Source organism: Drosophila willistoni (genome assembly GCF_018902025.1).
Source record: "Drosophila willistoni isolate 14030-0811.24 chromosome 2L unlocalized genomic scaffold, UCI_dwil_1.1 Seg72.1, whole genome shotgun sequence".
NCBI lineage: Eukaryota > Metazoa > Arthropoda > Insecta > Diptera > Drosophilidae > Drosophila > Drosophila willistoni.
The window spans coordinates 3,117,938-3,140,789 of record NW_025814049.1 but is presented as its reverse complement, the minus strand read 5'-3'; the positions used below and the strand labels follow the sequence as shown (position 1 = coordinate 3,140,789).

At 36.9% G+C, this 22,852-nt stretch overlaps 1 protein-coding gene across 1 annotated transcript; it reads right to left on the bottom strand.

Annotated features, from left to right (window-relative positions):
• Positions 1-15,523: 15,523 nt before the first annotated feature.
• On the bottom strand, positions 15,524-19,003 carry LOC26528886. The gene is made up of 3 exons (XM_015177694.2): positions 18,775-19,003; positions 18,583-18,704; positions 15,524-18,516 (listed from the first exon to the last, which is right to left on the bottom strand). Exons 1-3 carry the CDS (start codon positions 18,997-18,999, stop codon positions 15,618-15,620), a joined length of 3,246 nt encoding a protein of 1,081 aa, XP_015033180.1. The 5' UTR covers positions 19,000-19,003; the 3' UTR covers positions 15,524-15,617.
• Positions 19,004-22,852: the final 3,849 nt, after the last annotated feature.

The window sequence follows — 22,852 nt, the reverse complement described above, 5'->3', positions numbered from 1 at the left end:
CTAATGTTTTCTACTACAAGGGGTGCAATGTAAGGGTATACAAATTTGGGTTTCTTTTGAAGTAATTTTCCTCACACTTCTTTGCTTGTTTACAGCATCAACTTGATTTTATTTTTGTTGGCCCTGGCTTTGGCCAAGAGACGTCAGCCAAGTTTTGGGTGACCATAAAGTTTTTTTTTTTTAGCTCAACAGCAAAAAATATTTATGCGTAAGTTTATTTACTTGATTTTACATTTTATTTTGTTCGCCTTTGATTGTGCTTCCTCTAAGGCAAGTTGTTGAGTATGTCATTTTGTGTGGGGATTGTATAATTAATATTTTAATGGCATTAAGTGAAATGTGCTCGCATTTCCTATGACTCTGTTGTGTATTTAATTTATCCATTTCGTGTCGGATTATATGACTATCTGCATGATTTATAGGAAGAATGCAGCAGCAATGGCCAAACAATCGCAATGATGATGTGAAAGTTCAAATCGTAATGCTTATGCAACTGATCGCTGCAACATCTCTGGATCTCTGATCCCAGTGACTTTATATGCAATCCCAGCACGCGCTCCTCGCCTGTCACGCACGCGTCTTGGCCTGATGAAGTAGCTGACAAATTATGTATACAATAAGCCCATAGATACTCGTCTATATATTTTCCTTTTAACCGCAGCGACTGTGTGAGCTTGAATTATCTTTGCCAATGCATCTCTTTCCACTGCTGGTTAGCTGCTTAAGCGATTAGTGGATTTTAGTTACTTGTTTTTAGTTATTTCTGTTTTTTTTGGCAACGAGGTAAAGACAGTGTTTATTGAGGATTAATGTGCAACGGTGTAATTTTGACGGTAGTGTTTTGGTTTTTTGGCACTTTCACATTAGCTGGCAATGGGAAAGGCCATGACATAAAGCTGAAATTGAGTTATTAGTCGGAAAATGATATGAATGGATCATGGTTGAAGGCGGCAAAAAGGGGAAAAAATTCCATGTGGGTGATTATTGTGATTATTGATGAGTTGGGAAGCTGAAGACGAAAGATTTATAATGGTTCTCTGATTCATTTTCTAGTTGATGCAAATCAGTAAAATATTTATAAGAATTTATACATTTATTAAATAGTCGTTTTCAGACTGTTTTAAAGTTTGGAAAGAAATGTAATAGAAAAATGTGAAAACAAAGTGTTTTACTAAAATTTAAAAAGTATTTAAACAGTATAACAATCGTATAACAGTTTTGAAATTGACTGTGAACTAAATTACAATTTTAAATTCACATAAATAGTAAAATAATGTCTCGTAAGATATTTCTGAAACCCAAAATATTTAATGTTTATATTGATTAATGTACTAAAATGCCTATTAACGAGGTGTTTTATAATAATACTTTTGTTTATAATACTTTTAATCTCTTCCACAAAGACTCTTATAACTTATTTGAACATTTCCATGAAAGGTTTATTAATTAAATTTAGATTTTTAGAGAAAATCTGAAATCCCTGTCTTGATAAACTTTAAATTTCGTTGCAAACGAGTTGAACAACAATATTTCATAGAATTTTCAATGGAGCTAGCTGCAATTTATAAATATATGTAATTTTATGATTATTACTTAACATGAAACCTAACTAGACATATGTACATATAACAGTTTTTGATATCTTTGTATAATAGTTAAGAGAATTATTTGAATATAACCATTTATATTTATCATTGAACCAAAAGTGGGCTTAAATTTAAAGTAATGAATAATCGTCGAATTTCTTTAAATCAAATTTTAAAGATGGCTATAAAAGAGATAAAATAGAGTGGTATAACAGACCGACATAAATGTACCAGTTTTCTACAGACTTATCTTTCATCTTCTTGGCAACCTGAATCTTATGATCCCCTTCTGAATTTGCCACCCATGCTGTCTGTATTCATTTCTCTTGCTCTCCCTTTTACCCTTTGTCTCTTTGTGGGTCGACAGCCTCCCTCTCTAAATAAAACCGCATAATTGCAGTAATCTTGGCAGATTTACAATCTCGTAATAAATTCAACAGACACACACACACACACTCACACAGAGATATACAAAGATGAGCCAGAAGTCTCTGTGCCATCTCCACCTCCAAATTTCCCATCCTCGCCCCTTTTCGCACTTGATACGAGGTCTCCATCTTTCTTTCTCTCTCTCTCTGTCTCTTTCGCACTTTGCGTAGGCAATTGCAGCTGCAGAAGGCGGAAATCTTAAACAAAAAAAAATAATAAAAAACAAATGAAAAAAAAAGTTGTATTGCGGATGCAGTCATCGCTGGCGTCTTAGTCGTCTTCGTGGTCTTCGTTTGCTGGCGGAAGTTTAACCAACTAACAAAGTGTCTGAAAGATACAACAGGCAACATCCAACATAAAGTATAAAACAAGAGAGGCGACTTTTGTTGGCCAAATGTGCGAATTGTTGACACTTCCAATTCAAAACGGAAAAAACTGATAGCCCCCAACTGGATGTTAACCCGTTGGATGTTCCAGTTTATGACAATGACCAAGCTCATTAATTGCCAGTAAATTATATTTTCGTTTTGTGTTAGTTTTATAAAAAAAACTTGGACAGTTGGTCATTTGGTTTTGAGGAAATTGACAGATTGTAGATTGTATGTAGCTTGTCTCGATGCCAAGATCGGCTTGAAACATTTTAATTGAGCCATATGAAATGCTTCCTTCATGTTGGCCAAGGATAGTCTCTGGGAGTGGAGTGGAATGGAGCTGGCTTGGCCTTAATTGTCTGACACTTCCCGTTTTCGTGGTTTTGGTTCCCGAAACCAAACTGAACTGAACTGAACTGAACTGAAATCTAATTACGCCATCGCCCTGGCCAGCAAAACCAACGAGCGCAGCAAATTGACAACACAATAAACGGGACAACAGGATTGGCGGCTGCCGAGTAGGTGGAATGGATGGCTTTTCGTGTCTCTGTCTATGGAATGAATGTAGGAGATTGGGGGTGTCACACATGTGCGACAGTTTCTGATTTATGAACACAATTTCCACTTTGACAATGAGAGCACTCTCCCCAAAAACAGAACTAAACTGAACTGAATAGAATAGAATGGAGGAGCTTCTAAGCAGATGAGAGCCAAAACGATGTCCGGGGTCCAAAAGGTCCGGGTTCGTTTTCGGGAAGTTACCCTCTGCCATTATCTGTGTTTAGTTTACGAGAAGGAATTCCTCTCCTCTCCTCCAACTCTTACTTTGACATCCACATCGACTCCCACTCCTACTTCTGGTATTCTCTTTGGTCTAGGTGAGTTATGTTAATTGAGATTCAACTGTTCTGATATCGTAAGAAAACTGCAGCAGCTGCGACTGCTACCAGCCTTAAGGATTGAAATTGGAAGACCGTAGTCTGCTTTCTGGACATTGCATACATCCACCTACATAATTTAGGTCTAATCTATATACGAAAAGAAACACTGTCAGTGAATTCACATAAAAATCACCACCAAATTGTCCAACGGCAAAGAGTTGTCCAAGAACGTTTTAGGGATGGCACTGTGCAAGTGAGTTGGCTAAAAAATGTTTTATTTTAGCAGGTTTTAATATATTTTCTATAGTGAGTACAAATATTATTTATATGATTAGTTCTTGGTCCATAATCCTTAATATTCCTTAAGAAATATTTGTAAGTTTTATAAATTAGCTAATATGTTTACTAAACTTACTAAAAAGTAAATTTTAAAAATGTTGGAAATTGCGTTTCTGATTAAAATTCCAAAGTTTAATTCATATTTAAGTCAAATACTTTGTTTACATATAATATTATTCCCCCTTTTACTTTTGGGTAATACTTAAAAATATTTAACTTTTAAGATTCGACTGTGTAACAATAAACTTTCTGCTCCAAATTCAATTTCTATAGTCAATTGAAAGAGTTAAACCCTTAATTTAACGTCTTTTATTATGCATATTTCTTGGCATTGTCCATCTCTAAATGGCAAACGGGTATAAATGTCTTGACTTAGCCCCCTTTTAAGCCAAAGAACATAAATTTCTCTACCATAAAACTGCAGTTGAACCACCAAAACGAAGAAAAAGTCAATGAAAATGGCCAAGAAAAAATTAAATGCCAACTGTGAGTCAAAGTTCTTATAGGCATTATAAATAACCCACATAAATGAGAAACATTTAATTTGATTTTCCTTTCCTTTGGCCATTCTTACTCATTCTGCATTTCTTTTGCCTTCTGCTTGGCTCAGTCTGTTAATGATGCCCACACAAAGAGAGAGAGAGTCAAGACATTTCCAAAAAGGGGTTTTCAATCAAAAAACAAAAAAAAAATGACAAAAAGGAATGAGTAAGAGTCAGAACCAAAGTCAGAGAACGAGAGTGAGAGATACAGGCGACACACGATACGACGAAGTCAACTGAAAACTCATTTAAGGCTCCATTTCACAATCAAGGGAAAATTTGAAGGGAAAGGGCGTATAATAACAATGCCAATGTGCATGTATGTGTGTGTGTGTGAGTTTGAGTGGGTGTGGATGTGGATGTGTGTATATTCCCAGATACAAACCAAGTACAAAGAGTTGAACTTTGTATGCCTCTTCGAGACAATTTGCCACTTTAATTGCCGCAATTTTTTGCCCATTTTTAAGTCAAATTCACTTGATGGCCCCCAAATGTCTCATGGCTGTTAGCCCCTTCCCTTGTATCCCCTTCTTTATGTTTTTGTAGTTGTTGTTGCTGTTGTTTTTGTTTGATTTTACATTATTGTTGACTGTGGTCGAAACTCTCCTCTGGCCCTTCTATACCTCCGTTACCACCTTGTCTTGTTTCCCATGTGTCGTTTCATTTATTGTCTCTCTATCTCGCTTTTTCACCCTCTCTCTCTCTCCCTCTCCGTTTAGCTATGTCTCTTTGTCTCGGGTTTGTTTCTCTACTCCTGCTAAAATGCTTTGTAATTGCAAACAATTTGATATTAAGTACGATTTCTAATTGTCCGAATGATTGCTTTCCATTGAGGTTGCCAACACAATGTGCATGGAGGACTTCAATTCCAACACCAACTCCCACTTCATGTGCGTCTGTGTGTGTGTGAGTGTGTGTGTGTCTTACCAAAAAACCACAAATGAAGTTTTATGGCCAAAAGTAAATATTTGCCAAAGAATTTATAAATGACAAATGAATTGTGCAGACATTATAATTGATATTTTCTCATTAGCCAACAATACAATTTCCCACTTTAACTAACTAACTAACTGCAATTTGGAAATTTATTATGACTTTAAATTAATAAGCGTTGTGTCTAGTTGTTAATTTACAAGATTTTTACTAGTAAAGTTAGTTAAACACCCTTAGTTAATTTCCAATACTCTTCATAAAGCTATACAAATTGAATGGGAAAAGAACTTTTCAATTTGTCACATTGAAAAATATATAATTAACTTGCCAGGGCTTAAGCCCATTGTATGAATGAGTGTGCTCACTGCATTGCAGTGTCAACCAAGAAGCTTCTAGTCTTAATTAATTAGTCAGTAAAAAGAACCAAATGATAAATATGCAATAGTCGAAAGAACCTGCTAATCAAATGCGTATACAATAAACCAAAATCATGATGATAATGAACAAAATGCTGTGGTCATATAATTAATTAAACTTTTATCGTTTTTGCTAATGTTATTTGCTTGCTCCTTTCTCTCTTCTCTCTCTGTCAGTCTTTCTTGGTGTCCACTTATCTTCAGTTGCTTCCATTCATTTGCTTTAATAGTAAATCCTTGTTTTTGTGGGATGAAATGGCCAAAAATCTTTTAATGCCACACAAAATTGCAAGACCGCAAAACGAGAACAGAAAACTAAAATATCACTCATACGCCAAGTAGTTGCCCACATTGTCTCTTGTCCCTCCCCTCTTGAAATTTATGCGCGTGTTGTATTTGGGATCTCTTTGGCGAGTGAAGGGGATTGGTTGGTGTGGTGGGGGGAAGGGCGAAATGGTCTTGTCCTTCGTTTTGGCTCTTAATCTAAATCTGCATGTCAACTCGAAGACCGCATAAATCACAAAATAATCCCAAAGTAAAATACCAAAGGCAAATGGCCAGCTTCGAGTTGACTGCCGTCTCCGGTTGCTGCTTCTTCTTGCCATTTATGTGGGCGTGGCTGTAGTCTATGGGCGCGTGCATTAACTTCAATTGTCTTTTGTCTGCATTGCCACGCCCATACTGAATGTATATATTTTTGTGTTCTCTACGAATCTCCGTTGTAAATTTGCTTTGACAATTTTTTGGTGGAAGGCGACAAAATGTCATTTGGCTCCCACACCTCTCATTCTCACTCACACCCCCCGAACCCCCAATCCGCGTCACTTTTCATTGTCCACACAGGCTTTACCTATAGGATTTTTCGGGGGTCGGTTTCTGGTTTCGGTTTTCAGTTCTGGGTCTGGTTTTTGGGTCTGCACAAGCACTTCATTTTTATCGTGACAATGCCAACTTGGGCCCGCAAAATGTAATTCAACGCAATCGCATTCAATTTTATTTAAAAATTGTTAAAAATGCTTTTTCACACATACACACAGAGAGAGATTGAAGCGGGTGTGAGAGAGGGGTAGATGAGCGCCTGATTCCCCTCACATCCATTGAAAGCGTTTGAGTTGCGGCTTAGCCCTTTCATTCCATTTGGTTTTTGGGTACATGAACTTTATGACTGAACTTGATTTAATTCTACTAATAGAGATAACCTTTGGCTTGAAATAATCCAATAAATATTCATAAATATTTTGAAAAGTTTATTCTTAATTGTTTAATGGATTTGTTTAGATTAAATGTTGTTTAAAATATTGACTTTTTGGCCTAATTCTAAATAAGGTTTAATTGGTAAGCAAAAACTGGTTTTGGTATTCTCTCTTTTTTTTTTCTTTCCCTAGTTGCTTCCTATTTCATAGCAATATTAATTCTACAAGGTGAATTTAGTACTATAAGTATTATTTTTGAAAGTGTATAGAAGGGTAAGTATAGATTGTTATTCTGCTGATCGCTTTGGTTTAATTTATATTTGTGACAGAGCAACTTGTCTTAGAATTTGTGGGGGATAAAAAAGGTTCGCTTTATCGTTTGTCGACCTCGGGCATGCATATACATACATTTGGCTATATAGCCCACAGATATATCTATTGTTTTTGTTGCCATTTTAGGTGGCTGTGGGTGTGGCTCTCGCCCATTTGAAGCTAATGCTGATTTCATTTGTTGTTCATTCCAGTCTCTTCTTTACTCCCTACATACATACATAACAGAGATAAAGAGACAAATATTGTAAATGAGACTGCGACAAAATCATCAGACAAAAGCCCACACATATACAGACAAAGATTTTGGTTACTACACATGAATATATATATATATGTATATTGTCGAAAAAGGCTGTTAACGAAGTCGTGGTGGGTGGAGAGGGGTGGGAGAGGTAGGGGATCATATATGTATAAGTTTACCTATGAAAAAGCCAGGCACAAAACAAAAGACACTCAACGAGTGCAGGGAAGAAGGGAATTAAGGCATCAGGGAGGAAGGGAGGTGAGTTGAAGGAGGGACGGTTAAAACCTCTCAGAGGGCTTCAGCCTCAATTGAAATAATTAAGTGTCAAAATGGCGCAGACACACACAGACACACATACACACTCACACACTCATACAAAGAGAGAGATTTTTGGCGGAAATGAAAATTATTTTTCCTGAAAATTACTTGGGTAAATGTTAAGAGTGAAGAGGAACAGGGGCACAGAATGGAGAGGAGGCAAAAAGGGTGGCAGTTAGTAGCGGAGCTCGGTAGATGGCGCCAGCATTAAGCGACATAAAATGTAAACAGTTTAAAGTTTTTTTTTTCAAGCGGGGGAGTTACCCTGTTTGTGTGTGTGTGGGATTACTGCATTTGACACGCCCTGTTTTTTTGGGATTTACCAAGGTGCTGGGGGCTTTGAGACCAAGGGCGGAAAAGGGATTGAGTTTCGGTTTGGTTAGGGCGTTAAATACTTAACTATTGCGGCAGTTTGTTGGTTGGTTTGAGCCAGGGATTTGATTTGAATGCAAATGCGGGGTTAGAATTTGTTCAAACTGCAAAGTGGAAGGCAAAAGACAATTTTTGGTTTCCTTTCCTTTCCTCTCCATAATGAAGAGAAGTAAAGTAAGGACAAGGATAAAAGGGCAAATGAAGAGATAAACTGAAATTGAACAAACTGGAAGACAGGAAAGAGAAATACATAAGAAAGTACTTTCTTTGATTAAGATGATGGTGTAGGGAAAGTAGTGTTGAAATAATTGAAGAACATCAGCCAAAATTTATTCATAGATAGTAAAATCGTTGATAAATAGCCGAAAAATATCTTATACACTAAAGATCGTTTAACTTTAGTGAACTTTTATGAAGGGTGTTTTTCTATTGGATATATATAAAAAAGATAATATTCAATTAAGGAAGTCGGTTTTGTTGACCTTGTGGCTACTTGAAATGAGCTGATTGTAATGATATAGTTTACTGATTTGGATTAATATAATCTAGAGAAAGAATAAACATAATACCTGAGTTACTCTTGGCCTTTTCAAGGTGCAGGGAGCTTGACAATTCTTCTTTGCAACTTTTTAAAACATTTCTTTATATCGAACAACTGTATAATATGGTTCTTATAAGGCTAACATCAAAAAAATTTGTTATGTATCATCGGATCAAATCCTTCCAACAAAAATTATATTAAATTTCGCCTCATATAACCAATAATTACACACGTAATCGAAAAATAAGTTAAATCTACAAGATAAATTACCCAATTGAGAGGAAGAGAGACATTCTTAGAATTGCAGATCGATGGTGAATTGTGAGAAGGTGCTTATCCTAAGCCGATCATAGAATTATTGAGTAGCAACTCTAAGTATTTCTGTCAATTCAATTTCAATTCCAATTGTCCGATTAGATAAAACTAGTTACCTTACTTTTCTTTAAGAATAATCAAAAAAAAAAAAACTCTACTCAATAGGTGTAAAGTCTGATCGAAAAACTGGCGCCCTTTGCTTCGAATTGATCCTAACAAAAAAATGTCTGCGCCTCCAAGTCCTAAATTCCAATCACCAATGAGATTGTTTCATTTATCGAACGTATGAATCTATCTCTAATTTGAAAGTTGTCCATATAGAATCAATTCAAACTTCAATCCAATTATAGACATGAGAGGATAAAATGTATCGCAAAAAAAGGAAAGGAATCGACGCATGGATGGTTGGCTGGATGATGGTTCAATTATCGGTTCCATGTACATAGATGTTATGTCAGTTGATTGCGAACTTGCTTTACCCAAAAAATGCCTCTCCAGTTTGGGGTTGATGTTGTTGTTGTTGTTGTTACACAGATTTCCCAATCTAAATAATTTACCACACACACAACTTCACTTGCCCCTCACTCAGATAGTTGCTATAACTCCTCCCTTTTACACACAAAGTAAACACTTGGTTGTTTTGCTACCGCACTTTTACTTAACTTCCTCATACCTCTTGGACCCCCTCTCCGCACACACACACACACACGCAAACACACACACATACTTGAAACCCAACTATGGAAAACTTTGCCAATATACTGACAACACAAGCAGTTCCAGTTGCAAGTTCGCAGTTAGGAGGAGCTCCATGAGCAGCAGGAGCAGGAGGAATGCATGGGAAAAGCCCTCAAACCCCAAAAATCCATTGTCGACCTGCTGACCGCGTCGAACGAAAACCGCACGCATGCTAAAAGTGTGGCCAGAGTGGATGTGGAAGGACCTGCTGATATGGGGCAGATACGGGTGGAATGACTTTAAAGCGCTGTCTCTCACCCTCTCCTATTTTAACCCCTCTTCCAAAAGAACAACAACTAACAATTGGTTGCTGTTCTCGTTCTTGTTGTTGTTGTTGAAGTTTTGTGTTGTTTTTGACAGAAAATTGCCAGGCGAAAGAGAAGAAAACGACGATGATGACGGCGATGGCGACGATGACGATGAGAATGAGAATGAGAAGAAGAATGAGAATGAGAAGAAGAAGAATGTTAACTGCAACGGAAGTTACCTGGTTTACCTGATTCAACCCACCCGCTGAGCGAAAAAGCATTCTTGGCCATCTAGTCCGCCAGAGTTATGCAATCACAAAGTTGTTTGGCCTCACTCACTCACATCTTCTTCGTCGTATCATCGTTTCATCGTCAACACACTGATTGAAATTCTTTGCCTGGCAGCAGCAGCAAAAGCAGCAGCATCTTCTTGTAATTTTGCTCAGAAGCCAAGCCTTGCCTTGGTCTAAGTTTTCATTATGGTTAGTTATTATTATTACTATTATTATTATCAAAATCATCTATCTCTATGCATGGCCATGGCCAGTTGCTAAGCATCCGTATCCGCATCCGCATCCTGTTGCCTGCATTTATCCTGGCTACGCTTCATTGTCAGTTGTTGTTCTGGGGCTGCCTGTGATTGAGATGGCCGGGGAGGCGAAAGATGCGAATCGAGATTGGTAACAATAAAATTGTTTGGCTGTTGTTGAAATTTCCACTCTACTCTATTTATTTGTTATACCCTGGCAATTGAGGGTTTTTTTGATTAGTTTCTTTCCTTTATTATTCTCAGTGATTGCAAAAAAAAAAAAAAACTCCACTCATATTTCTGTGGGGAATTACGAGTCAAATGCAATGAGATTTTCAAATTTTCCATCTAACAATAAGCTAATCAAAGAAAATATTGCAAAACAAAAAATAAAACATTGTCTACTTTTCGGCTCAGCTTTAACAGCAACAGCTGCAACTCTATTAACAGAGTTCTGTTAAGTTGGCAAATTTATCCACATGTCTGTCTGTTTATATATGGTTTCCACTTCTCCCTTTGCCCTCAATCCTCGAGTTTTCCCTACTCCTGGCAAAGTTATGACAGTTTACATTGTTAGCCACATGGCAAAAGTTTTTGGCACTTTTTTTTTGTTCTCTTTTGTTTGCTTGGCTTTTGCGGCCCTGATTGAATAGACTGAAAGTGCGTGACAGAGAATGTGTGAAAATGTTGAAATCTTTCTGTTTATTCTATTTGTTGTCAACACTTTTTGGCAAATTAAACTGCTTTTGGCAGCAGTCTAGAGTTGAAGCAAACTATTTTCTTTACCTGCATTCCGTGGTAAAGCAATTTCCTTGTCGTCCATTAAGCGTTAAGTAGTCAGACCACAAACGAAATGAATTCACCCATTGTTAGCCATGACACGAACCCTTTTCAGTCATTCACATGACACTTGACACCTTTTTGGCTGTGATATTTTTAAATAAATACTCTTTTAATTTAAAGGATATTTAACATATTTAAAAGCTATGTAATTTCTGACTCCCTTACTATTTTAGTTTTAATATCTAGTTTTTTTTTAACTTAAACCTTAAACTCTCGTTTTAACATTTTTTAAATAATTGTCAACGTTTATGTCTTGATTTTTTTTGTAAAGAAAGTTTGGTCGTGATTTGCATTTAAATTCAAAATATTCATATTTTGGCATATTTTGTGATTTTTCGTAAAAATGGATTAGACATTTATTATCTTTTTTTAATTTCCAAGTATTTTACTATTTTTACCATGTTAAAATATTAACATATAATAACAAAATTTTACCTTGTCCTTCGCTTCAGAGGTTGCCTCAAAATCATTTTATCTAAATAAAAACACAATTACAATTGTAAAAAAAAAAATCGTCCTACCTAAGTGGTTTCCTTGTTAGTTAAGGGCTAACTATTATGTTTGCTTAATTTTAAATTTCACCACTTTCCACCATTTGCATATCAACTTTGGTTTCGAAAGCGACTGTGGCATAGCTGGGCAGAAAAAAAGTTTTGTTAACAAAATGAATGAGAAAGCAAATGCAAATGATAAAGAAAATTAGTTTGGAGAAAAGTCAAGAAAGTTCTTAGAGTATTCCATTTTCAGTTTATTTTGCATTTTTAGGCCTTTTTACTTTTTTTTTTGTTGGTCAATAAACCTCTCGCTGTCTCTCTTGCTCAATCGTCTCGCCTAAAGTCGCTTTCTCTGTCCGTCTGTCTCTGTCCGTGTCTCCGTCTCTTAGACTTTGTGTGCATTTGACATTTTTGCGTTCATTTCTGTGTGACAAGTTTTCTGTGGTTCATTGGGGCCACTTTACGGGCATGTCAGAGCACATCGTACAGCGTATCCGGACATTGGAGGAGGACGGCCTATTTCACACTTTTATAGAAAATTTTTGCCAATTGTCTGGCGACGTTCCGACGTAGTCGTGGTTAGCTCTCTTTTTTTTTGAGTGTGAGGGGGGAAGACTCTTTGCCTTGCCTTGCCGGAAGTTTGCGCAATTTTCAAAAGCGGAAATGCAATTTTCAGTTCAGCTGCATTTGTCTCGCAAATGCCACGCCTTCACCACTTCTTTTCCTTCAGCCCCAGTAAACGCCATTTTGGGCGGCTTGCCAACACATCGTATATCAAATGCAGGGGGCAAGAGGGAAAAGCAGCATCAGAGTAAGAGAGAGAGAGAGAGAGAAGAATGAGAACAAGTTGGCAGTCCCTGACAATGACATGCAGCGCCAAACCAGAAAAAGCATTCAGGATGAGAGAAGGCCGCCAAAAATGCAGAAGCCGACGAAAAAAAACAAGAAAAAAATGCAACCAACCGACAGAAAAACGTGGGGCGAAAAACTTGAAAACGTCGCCAATAGTAGCTGGGCTGGTTATTGTTGTTGTTGTTGTTGGTAGTGTGTGTTACGCCTTTTGTGGCCAAAACTGCAAAATTTATTTCACACGCGTTTTTCTCCTTATGCAAACGAAAAGTTTTCTTCTCTCTGCTCTCTGGCATGCAAAAATGAAAATGTTGAAAAATACTTTTATTTATTTGCATATAAATTATTCAATTGTTCCTTTTTCCCGCACTTCCGCCCCCTTCTTCTCATCCACATTCTTTTTGAGCTTTTCGTGTGTGTGTTTGCGAGTGTGTGCGAGTGTTTTTCTTTTCGGGTATTCCTTTTTGCCTTATCTCTGTTGGTCTTGTTGGCCTGCCCGCCGCCCTTTTCTCCTGCCAATCCTCCCCACTGGGGAGTCTATCAAAATGCTGAATGCATTTGCAATTGGAATTGATTTCTGTGGGCGTGGCTCAAGTATTAAACGAACAATTTTTTGATTTATGATTGCATGTTGCGGTTAAGAGAGCGTGAAACCTTAAAGTTAACAACATGGTTTAAAGTCAAACGATTTTGGGTAGTAAATAAGCTAACTTTATTTTGAGATGACATTATGGTAACAGTGAAGGAAGTTTTTTTTTGTACCAATTCCCAATATAAAAGGCCAGATTGGAAGCAGAAAAAAAATTGCTGAAATGTGGAAAAATTTTGAAAATAAATCTATGTATAGTTGTTACAACGAATTTGTTAAGTTGGTCGTTTCTTCTCGATGTATTACTTAAGTTCTTAATATTCCTAAAAGTCTTTAAAAATTCTCTGAAGTCTAATTTTTAGTGTTACTCGTTTCAGAATTACTTTTTAGTTCACTTTACCAAAATCTATTCATTAATTGTTATGGAAATGAAGAAACTTTTGTTGAAATTCCACTAAAATTTTACTTAAGATCCTTTTGGTAGATCCTTTTATTGGATAAATAATTCGACTTTCTATCAGACATCATTAAAATTTCAAAGTTTAGGCTATTCCAATTATACTTGAGTTCAGTTAAGTAATAATTAAAGCATTGTTTATAATAATAAAGTTCATAGAAGAAACAAAACGAATAGCATAAAAATGATCTCTTATAGGATTTTTTTAATAAGTTTTTTTTATTAAGTAATACCAATCTTTTTTACATTCAGCATCACTTAATTTTTTGTTTTGAACCAATCGCATTTATTTTTGAAAAGAAAAGTTACTTTTTAGCCTTAACTAAAGGTGAATACAGTCGAATGTTTCTTTAAAATACGCACCGTAAATTATATAGAATAGAGCGGAGTAGTATTGATTAGCGATTAGAGATCAGAGTATAAATAGATTAGAGGTTTATATGGAAACTACATTTTGGATATTATCAAAAATCGTAAAAATTTCATATTAGGTTACATTGGGAAGATACTTTGCAATATGAGCCTAAATTTAGTAAATTTGGATAAAAAAAGATCATTTGATTTCACTCAGTCAATTTTCTACAATTTTATAGATTTCTTTTCCAGAAATAAGTCCGCACCAAGTACGACTCTCTCCTTCAGAGTTATGCCTTTAGCTTTATTGTCAAGTGAACTTCTTCACTATATTCTTTTGTTCACTCACTCTCTCATTTTTTGGCATTTGGCTCTTCACATTTCCTATCCTGTGAAAACACAATGAATTAGAGAGAAGCTCTTCATGTTCACTGTGCCTGGTTGCCATGTCATTTTGCCACTCCGCTTGAAAGTTTCCGCTTCCGTCAACACGTGCGCTAAACGGTTTGTCTGCTTACATCTATCTCTCCTTCTGTCTGTCTCTCTCTCTCTCTCTCTCTATTCATTCAGCGGCATGTCGACCATCAAATGTCAAATGCAGTCGCCCGACGCCTCGACGTGCCTTTTGGGAAATGCTGCGCAAATATTTGCAAGGCTGTTTTTCTTATATTTCGCCTCTCATTTCTTTTTTACTTCCATACCTCTCTCCCACCCTCGTTTACTCACACACACACACACACTCAATGCGTTTTTGTTGCCGCCTAAAAGCATGCTTCAATAACATTCAAAACTCTTGTCGTACGTGTGAGGCCTTCAACTTGTCACCAAAAAATATCTTCTAATATCTTTTGAGAGCTACATGTGTTGTAAATTTATTAGCTGTCATATAAATCTTTGCACGCTGCCGCCCTTTTAGAGCAGACGTGTTTGCCATTTTGCCAAACTGTTATAAGTAAGTATATGTATCTATGTGTGTGTGTTTGGCATGGGGTGGGGAGCTTGTGCTAGGGGCGTGGCAACTGTTTGCTGAGAGATAAGATTTTCAGTAGGGTAGAGTAACCCTTTTCCCCTTCATCACATAAGTGTAAAATTTTTCATTTACATAAATGCTACTTAAGGAAATTCGTAATTTTTCTTCAACTCACTCTCTCTCTCTCTCTCTTTCTCCCTCTATGAGGTACAGTCTGCAGTGTCATGTCATTTGTTTAATTAATATTGCACCTAATTGTAGGCAATATATTCTACATATGTATATTTTTGCAAGGATTTTATGATGACAGATATGTGCTCCCCTCTTTTATATGAGAGATGGAAGCATAGGATCTTAGCTCAGCAATTAGCAAAGTGAAATATTGAGGTTATGTAGGCTATAATGTTAGGTTAGGTCAACAATAAAGTAAAATTCACAAAGTAGAAAATTTAAAATTATACTTTTTGTAAATATTTTTTAGAATAAACACCTTTAGCTTTTTAAATGGAAGGTTTCTTTGACAAATGCCGTTTTGAAATTTGGGAATATATTTTCAACTTGTGAAGTTAGGTGCTGAATTTGAAGAATTTTTGGTTCTTTAGATTGGATTTTATTATGGTTTAAATGCATTTTGTTTAAATATGTTACATAAATAGGCAATAATAACTATAGCTGTATATTTTGGCACGCTTTACATCCTCTGACATTGTCATCTTCCCATTCTCTGCTCTGTCTATTGCGTCTCTGTGGCTTCAGCCTGCTTTAGCGGATTGCCTTTGTCGTCAATCTCTACAGAGGGAACCAGAGGAGGCTTAAAACCATATTCCATATGCAAATTTCGACCAAAATCGGGACTTCGTTTAAGGGTATGACCATTGCGCCAACGCTGAAATTCGTCGAACTCATTGGAACTGGCGCTGGGAGCTGGCACTGGCCCAATATAAGATTTCACCATTTGTGTGGGAGCCGCCGCCGCCACAGAGGCTGAGGCTGCAGTGGCCAAATCTGCGGGCAAAGTATTGTAAATATAACGAGCTCCCTGCAGCCAGGGTGATCCCGCGGGTGGTGGCGGAGGACGTAGATCGAAACGCATATCGGCCAGACTGAAAGTGGCCACTTTGGGTACATCACCGCGCACTGGGATCGTTGGTGGCTTTTGGAGTGCCTTTGTTGTGGTCTTGGTCGTTGGCGGTGCTGTTTTTGCCTTTGGTAACGACAATTGCGGTAGAAGCTTCTTTAGCATGCGTGTATAATAGTTTTGCAGTACTTTGGGTGGAATATGACCCACCGAATGAGTTGTCCAGGGAGGCAAGGCATTCGGATGGCTAGGGAAATGATGGCCATGTGCTGAAATTGGTGGCAAAGGCATGTGAATTGCCACGGGAACATGAATGGGTATCGGCATAGGGCGATCTACAAACTTTTCCACAATTTTCTCCACTTTCACAGGCTTCTCTACAATGCGTTCCACCTCGACTGGTACATGTTTCTCAACGATCTTTTCAACCACTGTCTCAACGGGATACGGAACTTGATGCTCTACAATGGTCTCAACGGGATATGGACGATCAACGAAGTGTTCAACATGAATAGGCACTGGCACTGGTTGGGGCACGGCATACGGTATGGGTATATGTTTCTCCACAATCTGATGTTTGACCGGATGTTCAACAAATTTCTCTACAATCTGATGTTTTACTGGATGTTCAACGACCTGATGTTCGACTGGATGATCAATGACTTGATGTTCGACTGGATGATCAATGATCTTCTCTACATGATAATGCTGTGGCACTGGCAGGGCTGGATGATGGGCGGTCTCCACATTGATATGCTGTTGAGGAGCTGAATGTCCGGAATCTAAATTAATAGTGGCATGCGAGTAGGCTCCCTCTTGGGGTGAACTATCGTATTCCTGTTCAACATTGATGGGATTCTTGGTCAATGATACATAGTTATGTTGAGGCTTGGGTGCTGGCAACTCCGGCAAGGCGCTTGCCACATATTTCTCAGGAGTCAGATGATTCTGTTGCTGCTCATAAGGCTGATGATAGATTGTCTCATGCTGCTCAACCAAACGTCCATCTTTCTCCGTAATTAGTTTGTTGTGTATATTAACCGACTTCTGCACCTCGACAAAAGTATAACCATTTGGCTTGACTAACAGTTGAGTCTCTGGCTCGGAATGAGAGCTCTTAGGTGCTGGAGCATGTTGTAAATGCTGCTGGGATGGTTCCGCCGCCGCCTCCGAGACATACTCATGGGGACTAGGTAAATTGGGTGCTAGAGACTCTTCTTTGGGCAGTGGCAATGGCGTTGTCTGAGCCGAGTTCAAAGTGACATAAACCAAGCTATGAGGTGTATTTGAAGACGCTGGAGCAGATGTGGGCGAGGGCACTGCTTGGGTGTTTAGCTTCGACTGTGGACTACTCTCTTTGCTCGGTTGTTGCAGGAGATGATGACTTAGTTCCCGTTGATAGGACAACTGGGCGGCTGGTCTCACAAACTGTGCCGAATAGTCACTCTCTTTAGGCGGTTGCGAATTATGTTGCAATTGTGGTGGATGATTATTGACCTCGTAGTGAAAACTGGCCACTGCCTTATTTCCAACACTCTCTCCACTTCCCGTAATGATGGGCTTAAAGCTCTTTAGGAATTGCCTTGAGGGTGCTTCTTGGGCGCTAGGATGACGCTGCTGGAAATGCTGTTCACTATGCAATTGATAGTGATCCAGAGCTAAGGATGGCGTCTTGGCTTTAACCTCCTCCTCCTTTTGGCCCTGCGTTTGAGCCTTCGCTAGGGTATCATCGTGGATTATGTGAACATTGATTTGCTGCTCTTGAGCTGGTCCATGCTGACTGCTATAACTTTCCACTCCGTCAGTTTTGAAATTATGCCCACTCGGAGGAAGCAGTCGCTGATGATAGCGTTCGTGTTGATGGGATTCGGCTATCTGATTGTCTTCAATCAATTGTCCCTCATCCAAGTCGCTTTCATGTTCACCGAGTATAACTATGGGAGCACTCTCTGCTGCCACCAAAGTCTCATTATCATCTCCATTCTCAGTTGGTCGCAGTAGCAAACTGGGCAGAACTGGTGAGTCGACAGCAGCGCGATTAATGCGCAACAATTCATCTCGTGAAATGTGGTTAGTGCCATCTTTGAAGGGGGGTTCCCCTTCTGCACTGCTTATTTGCTCGACAATAATTTCGGTGTGCCCCGGACGCAGTTCTCGCCGATATTCCTTGGTCACTGTGGTCTGATAGCTGTAGTAGGTTTGGTTCTTGGACACTGCAGATGCTGGCGACGTGGATGAAACTATTGATTCCACTGTGGTGGCTGGCACCACAGCTTTTTCCGCCTCGGTCGTTGTGGCCATTTCTGTGCTGGTCTCTGTCGTGGCAGCATCTTGACCACTGAAGCGAAAGATGTCCGAGAAACCATTGGGAAATAGATTATAAAGCACTTCATTGACTGTTTCTGTGCGGGATTTGGTTAGCTGACGCTGTCGGTGCATAGATTCCACTGGCAATTCATCATTGATATCGAATTGTATATAACCATGACCATTGGTTGGCAAATTGCTAGACTCTTGCGGTACCGTCGAAACAGTTGGCAAGAAACCTGGAACTCTAAAGAAAAGAATTGAGAAACTAACTTTCTCTCTCTTTCTCTCTCTCTTCCTCTAACAAACTTACCCCACAAACTCCTCTTGGTCCTTGCCTCCTTTGTTTTCTTGGTCGTTGTCTCCTTCTACTTCACTGCCATAGTAAAGATCCTCACTGACCTCCAATTCGGAGCTAGCTGCCTGCTCATTAAGCTGTCAAAAAACGTGAATGTACTCTCACTTAGTGTCAATCAAAAATCTTTCAAAATTTTGTAAACCTCACCTCCTCGGGACTGCTGTCAGTCAAATCATCAGGTTTTACACTCAGATCGCTTCCTGCACTCATCGGTTGGGTCATTGCCGTTGTCACATTCTGCGGCCTCTCTGTGGTGGTGATGGTGGGTGGAGGTTGCAAAGGTAAACCGGTAGAAGTGCCACTAGCACTAACTATGCAACAGAGGCCAATGAGTGTTGCTGCCGCAGTTAGCAGTTGATGTTTGGGCCACATGCCAGAGCTGCTATTAAAGAGACACAGAGGTTGGTATGTTTTTTTTGGTAATGATGATGATGATGATGATGAAAATGTGAATAACCCCGAAAAACATTCCAAGCGAAAAAGGCAAAACAAATAAATAAAGTTAACCGAGCGAAAGAAAGAAAAGAAAGAAACAAACTCTAACATTTAACCGACAAAGTTGTCAAGCCTGTTTGGCCCACACTCACTCATTTGGTCTTTGATTTTAACCGATAACTCTTATGATGATTTTTCCTAAGTGGCTTCACTTGTTTTGCCTGGCAATTTTCTTGGAGTTTTCCCTAAAAAAAAAAAAAACAGCTACACCGAAGCCGAAGCTAAAGCCAAAAACGTTTACCGCTTTCCATGGCTTCAAAGTGGTTGAACTTGGCGTTTGGCGCTTGGTGTTTTTGGTATTTGCTTTGGGCTTATGTCATTGCTACTGGCAACGTAATGAATTATTAATTATCTAGCCCCCTTCCTGCCCCCCTCTCCACACACACTTCGTTGGGGACCCCCCCAGTTTCATAGTGCCCAGGTGAGTGCTGCTCACATTTAATTTGGAAAATTGAAATTGATGGCATTTAAAATGGTTCATACGAGGGGTTTTCACATAGTTTGACTAGCTGTGTGTGAATGCTTCTACACATTGCCCGTTGATCTTGTTGTTGTTGTTGTTGCCGTTGCATTTTGATAGGCATTAAATATGCATGCCAAAACATATTTCACTTGCAATATTCATGTTCATGGCCTAAACTCTCAAAATTCGCCTCAAGGTGATTTTGCTCTTGTTTTCTAGTTGGCTGTCGAGCAGGTTGGTTATTTATTTTTTTTTTTTTGTTTTTTCTTATTTTTCTTGTAGTTTGGTTTTTCTGGTTTTCATCTCTTCGTTAGTCTCTGTCGAAAGTTGGAAATTGGAGTAAATCATTAACGGAAATTATTTCTAAATTGCATCGACAAATAATATTGAAATCCAATCAATTTTCGGCCTAATCAAAATTGCAAAGAGCACTAAAAGCAAAAAAAAAAGGTTAACTTAATCAGTTTTACTTCTTTTTTTTCCTATTTGCAAAATTATTCAAATAACTTTCACAATTTTTCAAATTTTGTTTTCTTGCACTGAACGCCAGAGGGGACAACTGATGATTGTGAAGGAAAATATCAATCCTAATAAAGAGATCTGGTGAATCAAGTTTATTAGGCAAGGGCAAGGGAAAAAGGAAATTGCAGAGTAAGAGATTTTTCTTATCAGGAAAATTGCCTACCTATTGATCAATAAGAAATTTACATTGTTTTACATTCTATGTAAACTATCATATATTTTTATAAGAATGACTTAAGCGAAAAAATAAAACAAGATCTCTTAGTCTCTGTTCTCTCAAAAAATGCACAAAAGTGCTGCTCTTAAATAATCCTCTTCTGTAGAGATCTGGAGCCGGCTTTAATGCAATTCAAGGAGCTCGTAATTTAATCTTAAATAAATGTAATGGAACATGCAAGTGAATACTTAAAATTCTATTTTGAAATGTATGAGACCTAAAACTTCTTAGACGCAAAAAAACATTTTTTAAAGTTTCCACGTTTCATTATAGGAAAGACCACCTCGAAGTTTTGAGTAAGTCAATTTTTTGTTTTTAAGTATTTAACACTATTTGTATGTTTATCTCATAAACAATAAATTAGATAAGTATGTTCGAAAATATAACTGAATTTGTAAGGACATGTCAAAGTGTATGTAAGTGATTGGTAAATCTTCAAATACGCATTTGTCGAAACCTGTTACCAAATTGGTAAGCAGAATATCTCGAAAACTATTAAACCAATTATTCTTTTTTGTTATCCAGTTTTTAATAGGGTTTTAATTTGTTCGTAATATCAAACTTTTAGATGTTAGTAGCTAACAATCGATTGCTGTTTTTCTAATTTTCATGAGGAGGAGACACCATTGGATGTTATTTGGAATAACTCTTAAGGATCTACCAATATCGCTTATTATTTCTTGATAACAAAATATTAAGCACATTTAATTTATGTACTTAGAATAAAATAAAAAAAAACCCTCAACGAACAAGATGAAAATAGTTGAAAAATTACCTTTACCTTTTTGTTTAAAAATTACCCTTTCTTTAAAAATTGGCTTTAATTCATTAAACTCCTTTTTGCACTTTTTAAAATTCTGGTTCTCCAAGGTTATATAACTCTGAAAGATCGTAATTTCCTGCCGACTTTAAAAAGTGAATCTTTTTGGACTATTTTGTAATCATATTATTCAAATTATTAGATATTAATAGATTAAAAACCTATTAATAACTTCACAATAAAATAGGATGATTGGTTTAATTGCAAATTAAAGTCAGATTTTAGAAACTAAAAATATTAAAATTGAAGCTCAAGATTCAAGATCATTTAGTGGCAATCTAGAAATGTGGTTTTCAAGTTTTTGCTGAGGATATAAGCCATTTCAAAACTGTTGTAATAGAAATAACTCTATAAAAAAAGCATAACTTTTTAAAATATATTTCCGGATAATATTAGCAATATCAACTGTTCGATTAACAGTGTAAAGCTTGCAATATAAACTTGGATCCTCGAATATTTTCAAATTTAACACTTTAAAAGACAAAAAATAAACAGATAAAAGTCGATGAACATTTAATCTCGCTCTATCAAAATACTACAAATATAAATACTATGGAACCAAATCGAAATTGACTTGGTATATCAGATCCTAGAACATTTTTTTCTGTGTTAAAAAAAGAATTAATTGTTAATCCATGTCGAATTAGGCCTAAACTAAATATATGCTTAATAACTAAATGAACATTTAATCTCGCTCTATCAAAATACTACAAATATAAATACTATGGAACCAAATCGAAATTGACTTGGTATATCAGATTCTAGAACATTTTTTTCTGTGTTAAAAAAAGAATTAATTGTTAATCCATGTCGAATTAGGCTAAACTAAATATATGCATAATAACTAAAAGAAAGTATCTAAATTTTAAATGAATACTGATATTACAATATACTTTTTACAAAAAGGCAAACCTCCAATCGATGAATCTACTATTTGTGTTAGGGCTACTAGCTAAAGATTTCTTTAAAATTTAGTTTTTAAGTATTTAAAACTCTGAAAAATTTTGGATAATCCAATCAAATTTCCTTCGCACAGTCCCTTGTAATTCCCATCATTAATTATACATTTAAATCTCAATAATTTACATTTGAAATGATGGTTAAAAAAAAATTTAAAAGTTTCATTTTTATGCCATAATTTCTTTATTATGCATTGCCATCAATCAAATTCCAAAAAAGTGTTTAACCCAAAAACAAAAAAATAAAACATACTTGATCGATAAGATAAGTTTTGATTTAATGCTTGTGGAATAAAGAAAAATTTAATGCAATTTTATAGGCACTTAATCTCAATTAGCTCACAATTCATTTTTGCATTTGTATTATTAAACATTATTACAATCATTTCGCACTTGTTTGTTAATTTGTTCACTCGTGTTTTTTAATACTTTTTCTCTTGTGTGTTGTTGTTGCTGTTGTTATTGTTATTAATTTACCTGCATCCATTAAATGTTGCAAGCGAAAATTAAAACACTTAATTATTTATATTGATGGGCCACACAATTGAAATGAACTATTAAATCTGTTTTTCTATATAATTAAAACTACCATAAAGATGGTTTTTTTTTCGCAGTTTATTTTTTGTGACGGTTTTTTTAATTCCTTTTTTTTCGTTTTTTAGTATTATTTGTTTCGTTGGTGTAATTTTTCAGGTGTAATTTCTACTTGACGACCCTGACAGTTGCGCGTGCGCGTTGCGAATGAAAGT

Excerpts from the sequence above, each read along its gene's own strand:
- LOC26528886 (XM_015177694.2), bottom strand. The coding sequence starts at position 18,999 with ATGTGGCCCAAACATCAACTGCTAACTGCGGCAGCAACACTCATTGGC. Across the intron at positions 18,705-18,774 it reads CTGACAGCAGTCCCGAGGAG|CTTAATGAGCAGGCAGCTAG; the intron begins GTGAGGTTTACA and ends GTTTTTTGACAG. Across the intron at positions 18,517-18,582 it reads GACCAAGAGGAGTTTGTGGG|AGTTCCAGGTTTCTTGCCAA; the intron begins GTAAGTTTGTTA and ends TCTTTTCTTTAG.